The 15713-nt window shown below is 39.3% G+C and overlaps 1 protein-coding gene across 3 annotated transcripts in view; it reads left to right on the plus strand.

The window, feature by feature from the left end:
- The window catches only part of prkcea (protein kinase C, epsilon a), a 651762-nt gene that overhangs the window by 396520 nt on the left and 239529 nt on the right, over positions 1-15713 (plus strand). For all 3 annotated transcript variants that reach the window (XR_011886793.1, XM_072264998.1, XM_072264999.1), the window contains 4 exons: positions 1508-1650; positions 9698-9794; positions 11942-12147; positions 14489-14662. Coding sequence is in view for 2 of the 3 variants with exons in the window: in XM_072264998.1 (XP_072121099.1) it covers positions 1508-1650; positions 9698-9794; positions 11942-12147; positions 14489-14662 (620 nt within the window). In the remaining variant the exon portion in view is untranslated. The remainder of the gene's footprint in view (positions 1-1507; positions 1651-9697; positions 9795-11941; positions 12148-14488; positions 14663-15713) is intronic.

The following is a 15713-nucleotide window of genomic DNA, read 5'->3' on the forward strand; positions in this document are numbered from 1 at the left end:
CATCTCACACTGAACAAAGGACCCAGCTCACATTACAAAGCATCTGGTATTTCTAACCATAATCCAAATAGAAAGGCCACTACACTAGCAGTAAAACCTTTCCCATGGTGTAATACTTTTATTTTGAGTTCCCTGACACGATCAAGATTTTTATTTATTTATACATATATATATATTTGATGCTATGCTTATTTCATATACAAATCTTTAGAGCAAATATTCCTATTTCACTTTTGTAATGGAGCACTTAATTTACATTTCCCTCGTTCCATACAAATAATCATAAATGTAAGAAAACTGCTTCCTACCAGTACTTATCAGGACCAGACTTGTTATCACTGACATGTCTTGTTAAGTTTGTTGTTTTGTGCCAGAAGTACAGTGCAAAGACATAAAATCATATCAATTACAAAGATGAATAAATAGTGCAAAAATTGTTCATGGGGTAATGGACCATTCAGAAATCTGATGGCAGAGAGGAAGAAACTGTTCCTAAATTGTTGCGTGTGGGTCTTCAGGCTCCTGTACCACCTTCCTGATGGTAGAAATGAGAAGAGGGCATGTCCTGGATGGCGAGGGTCCTTAATGATCAATGCTACCTTCTTGAGGTACTGCATCGAAAATTCTTCGGTGGTGGGGAGGGTCATGGCTGAGGAGCACTCCCACAAATACTCAATTAAATCAGTCACCAGTGTTCTTTATTCAGATCTTCTTTTCTTTAACCAAATCAGAAACATCTAGAAGTTATTAAAATATTATTAAATGATGCCATTACAGAATAAAAGCTTCACTTGTGTTTTGTTTTATTTGGCATTGGCCACCAGTTTCAGTATTTCTTCTGTAATCATGGGAATCTGTTCAAACAGTTCCAGTTCAGAGTCCACTTACTTTCCCACCCTCTCTGAAAACGAAGCCTCAAATCAAACCTACACATATGTTCTGTTTGAGATTTAGTCCAGTAAGTCAAATGAAGTCAATTGAGAAAACTGTTAGAAATTTTATGATGAAGCTTTAATTGTTGCATCAATGACACAACTACTTGCCAACAACCACAGGGTCACAATGCCATTGATATCAAGATTTCACCAGTTTATTTTCTGTTTAGTAGTCTGCTGAAGTTTATTTATACAAGGCAAACATTTTCTTGTTGCCATTTTTCGCAACACAATCCTGATGAAAAGGATTCAGGGTGCAATCAATACCTTTCAACTTCTTGTTGTAGCTCGCAGAGCCTGTGATAAATAGATCACATGGGGAAAAAGGCCAACAATCAGATTCTATGAAATATTCCTTTGAATTGGCTTCTACTGTCTTGAGAAAGGAGCACTCATAATATTAATTTACATTTTTTTTAAGAAACATTATACCACAAAAGTTACTTTCAAAAATAGAAAACATGTTTTAACATTTTCTGGTTTGGTTTGCATTTTAAAACTTTAACAGTTCATGTTTCAACAGCAAATACATTCTCAGCTTGCTAATAAAATGTTTCCATGTCTTTATATAGTATGCAAGATGAATGTCCACAGACGCTGTGAGTCCAATGTAGCACCAAACTGTGGAGTCGATGCTAGAGGGATAGCAAAGGTGCTAGCAGATCTCGGTGTCACTCCAGATAAGATTACAAACAGTGGGCAAAGGAAAAAAAAGGTAAAGCATTAATTCTGACAATTAACCTCCCAATATTCCGTCAGCCATGATGGAATGGCAGAGCAGTCTCATTGGGCTGAATAGCCTAACTCTACTCCCATGACTTATTGTCTAATATAATACTCAACAACAATCTGAGACCATAGATAATAAGACAGGAGCAGAATTAGGCCATTTGGCCCATCAAGTCTTCTCTGCCGTTCCGTCATTGCTGATTTATTATCCTTCTCTATCCTATTATCCTGCCTTCTCAACATAACTTGTGATGCCCTGATTAATCAAGAACCTGTCACTCTCTGCCTTACACATGACTTGGCCTCCACAGCTGTCTGTGGCAATGAATTCTACAGATTCAGCAACCTCTGGCTAAAGAAATATTTCCTCATCTGTTTTCTAAATTCAATCCAAAGAACATTTGGAGAGGCATAATATTAGGAATAGGCAGCATGGCTTTGTGTAAGGCAGGTTGTGCCTTACGAGCCTGATAGAATTTTTTGAGGATGTGACTAAACACATTGATGAAGGTAGAGCCATAGATGTAGTGTATATGGATTTCAGCAAGGCATTTGATAAGGTACCCCATGCAAGGCTTACTGAGAAAGTAAACAGACATGGTGTCCAAGGGGATGTTGCTTTGTGGATCCAGAACTGGCTTGCCCACAGAAGGCAAAGAGTGGTTGTAGATGGGTCATATTCTGCATGGAGGTCTGTGACCAGTGGTGTGCCTCAGGGATCTGCTCTGGGACCCCTACTCTTCGTGATTTTTATAAATGACCTGGATGAGGAAGTGGAGAGATGGGTTAGTAAATTTGCTCATGACATTAAGGTTGGGGGTGTTGTGGATAGTGTGGAGGGCTGTCAGAGGTTACAGAGGGACATTTATAGGATGCAAAACTGGGCTGAGAAGTGGCAGAGGTAGTTCAACACAGGTAAGTGTGAGGTGGTTCATTTTTGTAGGTCAAATATGATGGCAAAATATAGCATTAATGGTAAGACTCTTGGCTGTGTGGAGCATCGGAGGGATTTTGGGGTCTGAGTCCAGAAGACACTCAAAGCTGCTGTGCAGGTTGACTCTGTGGTTAAGAAGGCATACGGTGCATTGGCCTTCATCAACCGTCGAATTGAGTTTAAGAGCCGAGAGGTAATGTTGCAGCTAGATAGGACCCTGGTCAGACCCCACTTGGAGTACTGTGCTCAATTCTGGTCGCCTCACTATAGGAAGGATGTGGAAACCATAGAAAAAGTGCAGAGGAGATATACAAGGATGTTGCCTGGATTAGGGAGCATGCCTTATGAGAATAAGTTGAGTGAACTCGGCCTTTTTTCCTTGGAGTGACGGAGGATGAGAGGTGACCTGATAGAAGTATACAAGATAATGAGAGGCATTGATCATGTGGATAGTCAGAGGCTTTTCCCCAGGACTGAAATGGGTAGCACGAGAGGGAGTAGTTTTAAGGTGCTTGGAAATAGGTACAGAGGAGAAGTCAGGGGTAAGTTTTTTACACAGAGAGTGGTGAGTGCATGGAATGGGCTGCCAGCAGTGGTGGTGGAAGCGGAACTGATAGGGTTTTTTAAGAAACTCCTAGATAGGTACATGGAGCTTAGAAAAATAGAGGGCTATGGGTAAGTCTAGGTAAGGTAGGACATGTTCAGCACAGCTTTGTGGGCTGGAGGGCCTGTATTGTGCTGTAGGTTTTCTATGTTCTAAATGGACGTCCCTCTATTCTGAGGCTGTGCCATTTTGTCCTCGACTCCCCCACGATAAGAAACATCCTCTCCACATCCACTCTATTCAGGCCTTTCAGTATTCACTAGGATTCACTGAGAAAACCTGTCATTCTTCTAATCTTCAACAAGTATAAGCCCAGAGCTATCAAAAGCTCATGTGTTAAACCTTTTATTCTGGGATAATTCTCGCGAACCTCCAGTGGAGACTCTCTAACATCAGCACATCTTTTCTTAGAGAAGGGGTCCAAACCTGCTCACAATACTCCAAGTGCGATCTGACCAACGCCTTGTAAAACTTCAGCATTACATCCTTGCTTTTGAACTCTAGTCCTCTCAAAATGAATGCTACCATTACATTTGCCGTCCTTACCATTGACTCACCCTGCAAGTTGACCTTTAGAGAATTTTGCACGAGGACTCCCAAGACCCTTTGCACTTCTGGATTTTTGAATTTTCTCCCTGTTAAGAAAATAGTCTACACTATATTCCTTCTACCAAAGTGCCTGACTATACACTTCCATACATTGTATTCCATCTGCCAATTATTTGCCTATTCTCCAAATCTGTCTCAGGCAATTCCTTCTGCAGACACCCTGCTTCCTCAACACTACTTGCCCCTCCACCTATCTTTCTATCGTCCACAAACATGGCCATTAATTCCTTCATCCAAATCAATGATATGTCATGTGAACAGAAGTGATCCCACCACTGACCCCTGTGGCACACCACTAGTCACCAGCAGCCAACCAGAAAAGGCTCCCTTTATTTCTACTCTTTACCTTCTGCCAATCAGCCAATCTTCAGTCTATGCTAGACTGATGAAAAATACTTATTAAGTTTGTCTGCCATGTCTTTGTCCCCCCCATTACTACCTCTCCAGCATGATTTCCAATGGTCCGTTATCCGTTTTTGTTTCTGTTTTATTCTTATATATCTGATAAAAATTTTTGTGCTCTCTTCTATAGGGTAGCTTATCTGCATGTTTCATCCTTTCTCTCTTTATGGCCTTTTTGGTTGCCTTTTGTTGGTTTGAAAAGCTTCCCAATCCTCTACCTTCCCACTAATTTTTGCTATTTTATGCTTTGTCTGTTATTTTTATGCCATCTTTGACTTCCCATGTTTGTACTGGTGGTGTCATCCTCCCTCTAGAATATTTCTTCATTATGCATATTACTTTTCTGCTGTGTTGGAATGGCTCCCAGGAACTCCAGCCATTGCTGTTCTACCATTATTCCTGCTATTGCTCCCTTCCAATCAACTTTGGCAGCTCCTCTCTCATGATTTTGTAATTCCTTTTACTCTACTGTAATACTGATACATCTGATTTTAGCTGCAGCTTCTTAAACTGCAGTGTGAATTCTATCATATTATGATCACCGTCTCTAAGGGGTCCTTTACATTAAGCTCCCTAATCAAATCTGGGTCATTACATAGCACACAATCCAGCATTAACATTCCCCTCAGGGACTCAACCGTAAACTGCTCTGAATAGCCATCTTGTAGGCATTCTACAAATTCCCCCTCTTGGGATCCAGTACCAACCTGACCTTCCCAATCAACATGCATATCGCAGTCCCCCATGACTGTTGCAATATTGCCACTTTTACATGCCTTTTCTATCTCCCGTAGAAATTTGTACCCCACGTCTTTGCTACTGTTCAGAGGCATGTATATAACTCCCACCAGGGTCTTTTTACCCTTGCAGTTTCTTATCTCTACCAACAAGTGTTTTACATTTTCCGATCCTATGTCACCTTTTTCCAAGGACTTTATTTTATTTTTTTTTTTACCAACAGTCACCCCAGCCCCTCTGCCTAACTACCTATTCTTTAATGTTAAGCTCCCAACTATGATCTTTCAGCCTCGACTCAGCAATGCCCACAACATCATATCTGCCAATTTCTAACTGTGCTTCAAGATAATCCTCCTTGTGCATTCAAATATAATACCGTAAGTGCCATATTCATCGCCCTTTCCGATTTTGATGCCCTGTTACACTTTAACCCATCTCACTGACTGCAATTTTGTCCTTCCTTACAGTCTCGCTACACTCTGCACCTAATTTATGTGACAATTGCCCCATTCTCAACCCTTGCACTCTGGTTCCCATCCCCCTACTAAGTTAGCTTAAACCCTCTCCAACAGCTCTAGCAAATTTGCCTGCTAGGCTATTGGTTCCCCTTGGGTTCAGATGTAACCCGTCATTTTTGTAAAGGTCGTTCCTTCCCCAGAAGAAATCCCAATGATCCAGAAATCTGAAACCTGCCCCCTATACCAATTCCTCTGCCATGCATTCGTCTGCCAAATCATCCTGTTCTTCCCCCCACTGGTGCATGGCACAGGCAGCAATTCAGAGATTACTTCCCTGGAAGTCTGTTTTTCACCTTTCTATCTAACTCCCTATATTCTCTCTTCAGGACCTCCTCCCTTTTCCAACCTATGTCCTTGGTACCAATATGTACCACAACTTCTGTCTGTGCACCCTCTCCCTTTAGAATGCTGTGGACTTGATCTAAGACATCCCTGATCGTACCATTCAGGTATCGCTTTTATATCCACAGAATTTGCTGTCTGCTCCTCTAATTATGAAATCCCTGATCACAACTGCATTCCCTTTTTCCACCCCACTTCCCTTTTGAGCCATAGAGACAGACTCAGTGCCGGAGATCAGATCATCTCCCAGAACAAGATCCAAAGTAGTATACAATTATTGAGGGGAACGGCCAATGGGGCACTCTGCACTGGCTGTCTATTCACTTTCCCTTTCCTGATACCTGCCTTTTGCAACTTAGAGGGCAATTCTGTCTCTGGAGCTCCTATCTATCACCTCCTCATTTTCCCGAATGAGCTAAAGGTCATCCAGCTGCAGCTCCATTTCCTTAACTAGTCTCTAAGGAGCTGCAGCTCAGTACACTCAGTGCACATGTTATCAGGAAGACTGGAGATCTCCCAAAGTTCCCACATCTCACACAAGTAACAGATCACTAACTCTAGACCCATTCTCAGAACACTATGTACTAACAAGAAAAAAAACTTACTTGGAACGTCCACCTGTGCCTGCCCCGCCCTATTTTCACCTAAACCTATTAAACCAAAGTCTGACCACTCTGTTACTGTCCATTCCCACAATGGCTGTTCAGCTTACTCCTCACTTATTTTTATTGGCCTCTGCTGAGTGCTTAACAGATCGTTATGCGTGCAGCCCACTGAAAAGTCCTGAACTGTGTCGCCAATGAATGACCTCTCATGCTGATTGTAGACCAGCAAACAGTCCCATAACTACCTGAGCTCTTTTAAAATTTTGCGGTGTGTCACCAATGAATGGCCTTTCTTGCGCTGATTGTAGCCCACCGGGACCAGTGATGCAACTTCAATTTCAAGACAGCTATCTGCACAGTTGTGCATTGAAATGAATGAATGCACAGATATTTATTCTCCCTTCAATGCTTTTTGCATTTCAACCTGATTGATTAAAGTCTAATTGTTAAAAGTATGGTAAGGTGCAAAACAAATCTATACTTCAGTTAAAGCTTCAGACTTGGTTCTTGATCTCTGCTAGCTTATTTGAATTCATGTGGAGTGATAATACTATTGTTCTGGTGGTCCTCATTAGCTGAGAGCGAGGAGGAAGAAAGATAATACAAGGTTCTGATTTAGGATCTTGCCTACTAGTAAGATACAAGTACACTGACTGTACCTTTGAAATTATATCCATAGAGAAGTCAGCGTGTTCCAGAAGGGGGAGGAGAAAGCAAAGAACAAAAAAAAGGCTCAAAGAAATTTCTGTTTAGTATTCTTCCTTCTAAATATAAATTATTTTTTAAGCATTGCACAGGAAATGTATTCATTTCTAAGCTTGGTTAAATGTAAAGACTGGATAGTTCTTATCATTATTGACTTTATTTCTGTGGATCATCAAAAACTCTGTTTTTGATAGTGTCCATCGACATTGCAGTTCCTTTTGGGGGAAAGGTTATTTTTAATTCATAAATCTGAAACTGTTTTAAACCAGTTGTAAAACAGAGTGAATCTACATAAATAAATCTAAACTTACATAAAAATTGAAACCAGTAGAAATACTTTAAAGGTCAGAGAGCATCTGAAGAGAGAAGCAGAGTCAATCATTCATGTTGATGACCATTCATCATAACATAATGACCGATTTGGCTGTTCTATTAATTTTTATCATGTTAGGAATTTAATTCAACCCGATGTATTAAATACTCATGAACCTCATTGGGATAAGAACGAAGAGTGATCTTACAGATGTGTATGAAATAATGAGGGGCAGGGATGGGGAGAATCCACGCAGTCTTTTATCCCCAATGTTGGGAATCCAGCGGACATGGGTTTAAGGTGAGAGGGGGAGATTTAATAGGAACCTGAGGGGCAACTTTTTCACTCAGGCTGTGATTTATGAAATGAGCTGCCAGAGGAACTGATTGAGGCAAGTACATTAAAAACATGTAAAAGGCACTTGGACAGATAAACAAAAAGAGAAGTTTAGAGGGATATGGGCCAAACACAGTCCGTGGGACTAGTTTAGATAAGCATCTTGATCACCATGGACTGGTTGGGTCAAAGGGTATATTTCCATGCTCTATGAATGTAAGAATGTTCTCAACCTATCCATATCTGTCATTCCTGTCCTGTTTCGGTACTAAATCCAAATGTTTATTAGCTCATGATTCTAAAATTTCTCAAGATGGGAATATTTTTATTAATATTGTGAGAAGTATTAAAATAATAACTATTTATTCCTTTCACTTATCATTTCTCCTCTTTCCACAATGGCACAGAACTTGCTCTATATCAATGAATTAACTTTGGAATGAATGTTGGCACACATCCATTTTCATCTCAGTGTTCATAATGTTACACTGTACCTTGTCACTGTGTCACTTTTGTCAGCAATAATCTGCCCCAGGACAATCAGCTGTTTTATTAACTTTTTGGTGAGTACTGCCATAGAAAAGTTGAGGCAGTACCAGTGAGGACATTGTAAATAAAGATTAGATTATTATGGCATTCATTTTTATCTGCCAGTACACAAGGAGTTAACTAACTTGTTGTGTCGTATGATCGCTATTTTCCCATGGCCTTGAGGCAGAGTGTATTTCGGAGCTCCCTAATCCATTCAGCTCTGCTCCTTGTCCTGTTTTTGTTGGTCTATTTCTGCCAATCTTATAGCCTTTGGAACAAAGGTCATTTTTTTTTTACCTTCACTTAAGCAGATGAAGACAAAAATCCAAGCAATGTTTTAAGTACTAAAACTTATTATTAACTGTTTTTTAAAAAATATGGACCTGATTATTATGTAACCTATCATAAAAAATGGAAATGATAAACAGTAGGAAATTATAAGTGTTACCATGGAGAAATTGTTAAATCTCATTGCACATTAGAGTTTTGCACATGCCCACTGAGAAATAGACCAACTCATGTCTTCTGCTGTGTCTGTGCAGCTCAAAACTGTGTATTCTAATTTTAAAGTTATAAAATATTTCCAAAGCAAGAATCTCAAATAATTTGGTATTTTATGCCCTCTTTGCAAATGTCGAGTTGGACCCCTTCCTTCTCTGTACTGTCTCTTGCTGTGCAACCTTTGACTTCAATGAATATTGTTATTCTCTATATGATACCAATTTTGATTATTTCTCAGTACATGATAATCTGGTCATTAATTTTTTTGCATTATTTTTATATTATTCATCTTTAACCACCATCTGTATTGTTAAGTGCTCATCTACTATTACATTGCGTGCAGGGAGATGTCATTGTAAATCAACTGGAGGTTTGGGAAATTTCAAGGCAGAAACATAAGTACTCAAGCAGACTTGATGTACGTGAGAAAATTCCTTCATTCACTCTTTTCTGCATACACTGTGGATGTAGAATCCAAACAATTTCAAAATGTTCTTTTTCAATTTGCAATTTCTTTTGTTCTTGCCTGTCACTCTCCCACTTGCCTAGAACAGCTCACAGTACTCTACAAGTGTGGTCTAACCAGTCCTTTGGAAAGCTGCAGCATAATTTCTGTATGTAAAAGCCAGCATTCCATACGACATTTTTGACTATTTTGTAAACAGTGGTCAACTTTCTCCAGTTTTGAATTTAACATTTTGAACAGTTCAGCATAATTGTTTAAATATGAAACAAAAATATGATATAAAATAATTCAGTTATCATTTTTAAGTGACAATCTAATGTACATTAAATACTTTTCCTATTTATTATGTGCTCTTAAATTCTGATACAGTATAATCAGAATGATTATACTGGCATCTTTGATATATCTGCACACTTCCGTTTCATTTAGTTTTACACAGGTCCTGATCCACAGCAAACAGCTCCAGGAGCACCACCATCCGATGAAGACAGATCAAAATCAGCCCCAACATCACCTTCTGATCAGGGTAAGTTCAACTCACTTCTTTTAGCATTTATGATTCTGAATTCTGTCACTCCTTAAAAACCAAAGCGTAAAAGACCCACATATTGGCAAATAATATCTTAGTCCAGCGGCATGGGACCATGGTTCAAAATATAGTAACACAATTGCTCACTTGATGTTGTAAGGTGGGTCTTCATATGGAGATACATTTTTAGTTGCTCACTATTTAGAGCAAAATGTTAGGAATCTTTTCTGGTGTTGACCTGAAATTAACCAAACTGTTTCAACTTAATGAAGGGCAGGCAGTTAAATTATTTCTCAATGGCAGGCAAAATTTTACAGGAAATTCAGAGAAGGAAATATGCCTTTTGTCCATGATTGGGCTTCGGTGCCTTTAGCATCTTTGAATTGTCTGCTTCTGGTTGGAAATTTGTGCTTCCTGAAATACCAAGAAGTTGGCTCATCACCATCTTCTTATGCACAGTCAAGGATGCTGGACCTGTCATTGATACTCAAAATAAATTTTATTATCAAAGTACATATGCCACCATGTACAACCCTGAGATTCATCTTCTTGTGGGCATTCTCATCAAATCTATAGAATACTAAGTATTACAGGATCAATGAAAGATCAACCAGAATGCATAAAACAAGAAACTGTGTAAATGCAGATATAAATAAATAGCAATAAATAACAAGAGCCTGAGAGAATGAAATAAAGAGACCTTGAAAGTGAGATCATTGGTTGTGTGAACATTTCAATGATGGGGCAAGTGTAATTGAGTATAGTTATCTCCACTGGTTCAAGAGCCTGTTGCTTGAGGGATAGTAACTGTTGTTGAACTTGATAGCATGAGTTCTGAGGCTCTTGTACCTTCTACTTGATTCAACAACGACAAGAGAGCATGACCTGGGTGGTGGGGATCTCTGATGATGGATGCTGCTTTCCTTCAATGGTGTTTTATGTAGATGTACTGAATGATTGGGAGGACTTTACCCATGTGTACTGGGCCTCATCCACTACATTTTGTAGGATTTTCCATTCGAATGCATTAGAGTTTCCAGAATAGGTTGTGTTGCCAGTCAGTATACTCTCCACTACTTATCCATAGAAGTTTGTCAATGTTTTAAATGTCATGCCAAGTCTTTGCAAACTCCTGAAGAAGTAGAGGCGCTGCTATGTTTTCTTTGTAATTGCACTTGTGCACAGGGTCCAGGCGCCATCTTGACTGGAAATGCTGCATCTCAATAAATAAATAAATTATTCTCACTGTTCATGCTGAAAATTCTGTGTGTGTATTTTTTTTTGATGCATCACTGCCAAGACCATTCATGGTTGCCCTGGAAAGGTGATGATTTTTTTTTTCTGAAATTACATCAATTTTGTAATGAAGGAATTGGGGTAGTTCTATTACAGGGAATTCCTGCACTTTAGCCAATCAATGATGAAGGAAAAAAAACTGGAGTTTCACAAGTCAATACCACTCCTGTGAAAAATTGGTGGTGCAGCCCACAGCTGCACCAGTTCATGAAAATTACCTAGCTGTGGCAATCAACTTCACAAAAACGGGGGTACATTAAACTTGAGATGAAAGGTACAGAGCCCAATTAGAAAAGAATACTAGAAAGCTAAGGAGAAATTTGTGGCTGGAATTTAAAATTATAAGCCTTTTAAAGGTAGGAGGGAATAACTGTTTCCATTGAAAATAGCAGCTAATATACTTTCAGATTGAGAACAAAGCAAGTCATTTATTAAACTTTTTCTCAAGATTGTTTGTCAATTCTGATTTTGTAATAGCTTTAAAGATAGATGTGAATGTCATTAAAAATTGTTGAAGTGGCATGGGAAAATCAGAGAGATGCATCTAATTAAGTGTGTTGGAGAGAGCACATCTTCCAAAGAGACTTCTTTTATATTGAGATGTTCTCTACTTCCAAGTATATCGCCACCATTTATGCAACTTCTTACAGCATGTTATAGGAGGTGTTGGTAAGAGTATAAGACCAGGTTCCTTTTATGCATCATTTCAGAAATGCTTCATTGGCTGTGCAAACTTTGACCTTATAAAGCTGCTATATAAATGTATGTCCTAAAATGAATGATGCAAATATTTCCATTAAGTAACAAAAGACATTGAACCCATTACAAAGTTATCAATCTTCCTACAGAACTAAAAGAACTTGAAAACAACATCAGGAAAGCTCTTTCGTTTGACAATAGAGGGGATGAACACAAAGGAGCTGAAGCAGATAAACAAGTACTGACACCCGGTGAAAATGGGGAAAATGGAGAACTGAGATCATTGCAGACGAGGCATTATAACTTAGAGGACTTCTCCTTCATTAAAGTATTAGGGAAAGGCAGTTTTGGCAAGGTGAGTATTCCACAGCACAGACATAACACACTGCAGGTTCGGTAACCAGTATCCCTTTTAACACCATATATGTCAGGGAGCTATTCAGCAAATAACTGTTTATTTTCTCATTTACTGCATGTTATTTTGATTTCTTCCACACTTGCTTTCTTTGAAGTCCGTAACAAATCTATTTTCATTTGGTTTGATTGAACCTTATCCCTCAACCTAAACTGGAACCCTCACAGTGACGCGTTGCGTGCACGTGTTATTCCCTATGGTAGTATGTCTGCCATTGTCCAGGACAATGTGAGTTAATAGTTTCAATCACAGGACGATGGTTGGACCACTGCAGTTAACCTCTATGTCCTTTGTATAAAAGACTATCAACAGAGTATCCAGTACTAATTACTGACTCTTCCTGTATATCTTTCAAAGTCTATTCAATGCCATTATGCAGTTTTAAGGTAATGTAAAAAGATTGTGACTCCAACTTGAAATGCAATTATATCTCTATATAATTTAGAGGCACATAAAATCTTTATATATAAAGTTTACTGTTCCTGCCTACAAGCTATACTTTCCATAGTGTTAGTTTACTCATTTCTTCTAATAACCATTATAGGGAAGTGGTCAGGTTGTGAAAGGTGACAGCCTCTGCAAGTTTCATAGACCTGATCATGCTCCCTCAATATAGGAGACAGACCAATAATTGTTCTTGTTAACAATTGTTCTTTTTTATCAGTCCTTTGTACCTTTGATTCCATTCTTTACAATATTATGGAATTATGGTTACCAAAGCAACTGATTTGTGCATTTTATAACATACGAGCAAATTCAACTTAAGGATGTCCGTAAAAGTGGAGCACAGTCCCTAAAGCAGACAGTCTATAGTAGGCTTTACTGTACATCTGCATTCTTTCATTAATCCTGTGCTTTATCAATCATTTTATTGTTATGAGTGATTTGGGGGAAAATTCCTCTTTATACATTTTTTGAGAAATAAGTGTTTGAAAATCCATTCAGATTGAGAGTACTTCAGAAACCCTGTTCTTTAGTAGAACTGAATTTTATTGAGTGAGTACAGCTGGTTGGCTGTGCTGTACCTGTTTAATGCCAGCCTAACAAAGAGAAAATTGACCCTTGTAGAATCAACGCCATCAGAAAGATGCACTCTAGATTGCTGTCCCACTGGGACTAGCTATCGCTATTTGTTTGGAAGGTTAGAGATGAACTGTGAACCAGAATAGTTATTTTATCATGCAGCTTAAAGATGATAGAATTCTGAATCAGTAGTTCAGCCCTGTGTTGTTTAATAAAGAAAAGAATGAAACCAAATTCTCAGCTGATTAGGCAACATCTCTGGAGAGCAAGATGAGACTAATGTTTTAATGTTAAGAACTCTTCATCAAAACAAATGAAAGTTGCTGTGCAGGGTCATGGACTTGAAACGTTCTCTTTTTCTCTCTCCAGAGACATCACCTACCATGTTGAGCATTTCCAGCATTTTGTAAAAATATTTATCTGTTAGTTTCTTCAAACTCCGCATTAGCTTCTCTCAATAATAATAGAATAGATATTTCAGATCAGAATCAGGTTTAATATTACCGGCATATATCGTGAAATTTATTGTCTTTGTGGCAACCGTACAATGCCAAACGTAATAATAAGGGAAAAAACTGAATTATTGTGTGTGTGTCTGTGTGTGTATATACATATATAGTTACATTAAATAAGTAGTGCAAAATTTTTTTTTAAATCGTGAGGCTATGATGGTTGGGCATCTCCTGGGTGATGAACTATTGAACACAGAATGTGAACTAGTTGGAGAATATTGAACATTTTAGGTGCTGTTACTTTGGTAATGCTCATTCTATTTGAATAGAAAACTGGGAAGAAGAATTGTCAGGAGTCTCTACACTCCTTAATTGGTACCCTGTCCTGGCATTGCACCCTGTTTAAATCAGAGAGGGGTTAAACCACTATTTAGAAATGATTTCCATTCAGGAATAAAATAAATAAAAGCACACTAGAATTGCAGCTAGCCATGCTTCTACTCAAAATATCTCTGCACCCTTGTATTTTCCAACTATTCTTCTAAACCCTAGCTAATAGCCTCTACCAGCAAGAAACTTGTATGCTGAGGTAGGCTGACTGTTTATCACTATCCTTCAACATCCATAACCCCAGAATTTGTGAAACATGCAAAAGATATATGGGATAGAATCACGTTATTGCCACCATTTGCTTCAAGTCAGTGTGGATATAAGAATTTTAGACAAGGGGATATCAATGAATTCTCATCTCCTGTATATATTGAGTGTTTATGATAAGTAGAGCTGTGTTATTTTCATTTACATAGGTCATGTTGGCTGAACTGAAAGGTACAGATGAGGTTTATGCTGTAAAGGTGCTAAAGAAGGATGTTATTCTCCAAGATGATGATGTGGACTGCACTATGACCGAGAAGAGAATTCTGGCACTAGCAAGAAGGCATCCTTACTTGACCCAACTCTTCTGCTGCTTTCAAACAAAGGTATTGTGAGTTGAACCAATTCTTAATGCATTACATTTAATGCAGCTGGAATTACTCTTGTTTTTGAACGATAAGTAAATAAAACAGTGAGAAATATGCTTACCGTAAAAGCCACATTTCCCAATTAAATCATAAAAGTAATAGTCAAGACATTGAGGGCTATGATCTAAGTGCTCAGATTAATACAGGTGGGTGCCTTTGGTCAGCATTGATGTGGTGAGCTGAATGGCTTGTTTTCATGCTGATTCACTCTTTGACTCGATAGCAAATCATGGCAGAGCCATTGCAACACTTGCATGAGTAAAAGAACCATTCATATTTACAAGCAACACACATCAAAGTTGCTGGTGAACGCAGCAGGCCAGGCAGCATCTGTAGGAAGAGGTGCAGTCGACGTTTCAGGCCGAGACCCTTTGTCAGGACTAACTGAAGGAAGAGTGAGTAAGGGATTTGAAAGTTGGAGGGGGAGGGGGAGATCCAAAATGATAGGAGAAGACAGGAGGGGGAGGGATGGAGCCAAGAGCTGGACAGGTGATTGGCAAAAGGGGATACGAGAGGATCATGGGACAGGAGGTCCGGGAAGAAAGACAAGGGGGGGGGCGGGACCCAGAGGATGGGCAAGAGGTATATTCAGAGGGACAGAGGGAGAAAAAGGAGAGTGAGAGAAAGAATGTGTGCATAAAAATAAGTAACAGATGGGGTACAAGGGGGAGGTGGGGCCTAGAGGAAGTTAGAGAAGTCGATGTTCATGCCATCAGGTTGGAGGCTACCCAGACGGAATATAAGGTGTTGTTCCTCCAACCTGAGTGTGGCTTCATCTTTACAGTAGAGGAGGCCGTGGATAGACATGTCAGAATGGGAATGGGATGTGGAATTAAAATGTGTGGCCACTGGGAGATCCTGCTTTCTCTGGCAGACAGAGCGTAGATGTTCAGCAAAGCGGTCTCCCAGTCTGCGTCGGGTCTCGCCAATATATAAAAGGCCACATCGGGAGCACCGGACGCAGTATATCACCCCAGTCGACTCACAGGTGAAGTGTTGCCTCACCTGG

The sequence above is a fragment of the Mobula birostris genome, chromosome 8, assembly GCF_030028105.1.
Source record: "Mobula birostris isolate sMobBir1 chromosome 8, sMobBir1.hap1, whole genome shotgun sequence".
NCBI lineage: Eukaryota > Metazoa > Chordata > Chondrichthyes > Myliobatiformes > Myliobatidae > Mobula > Mobula birostris.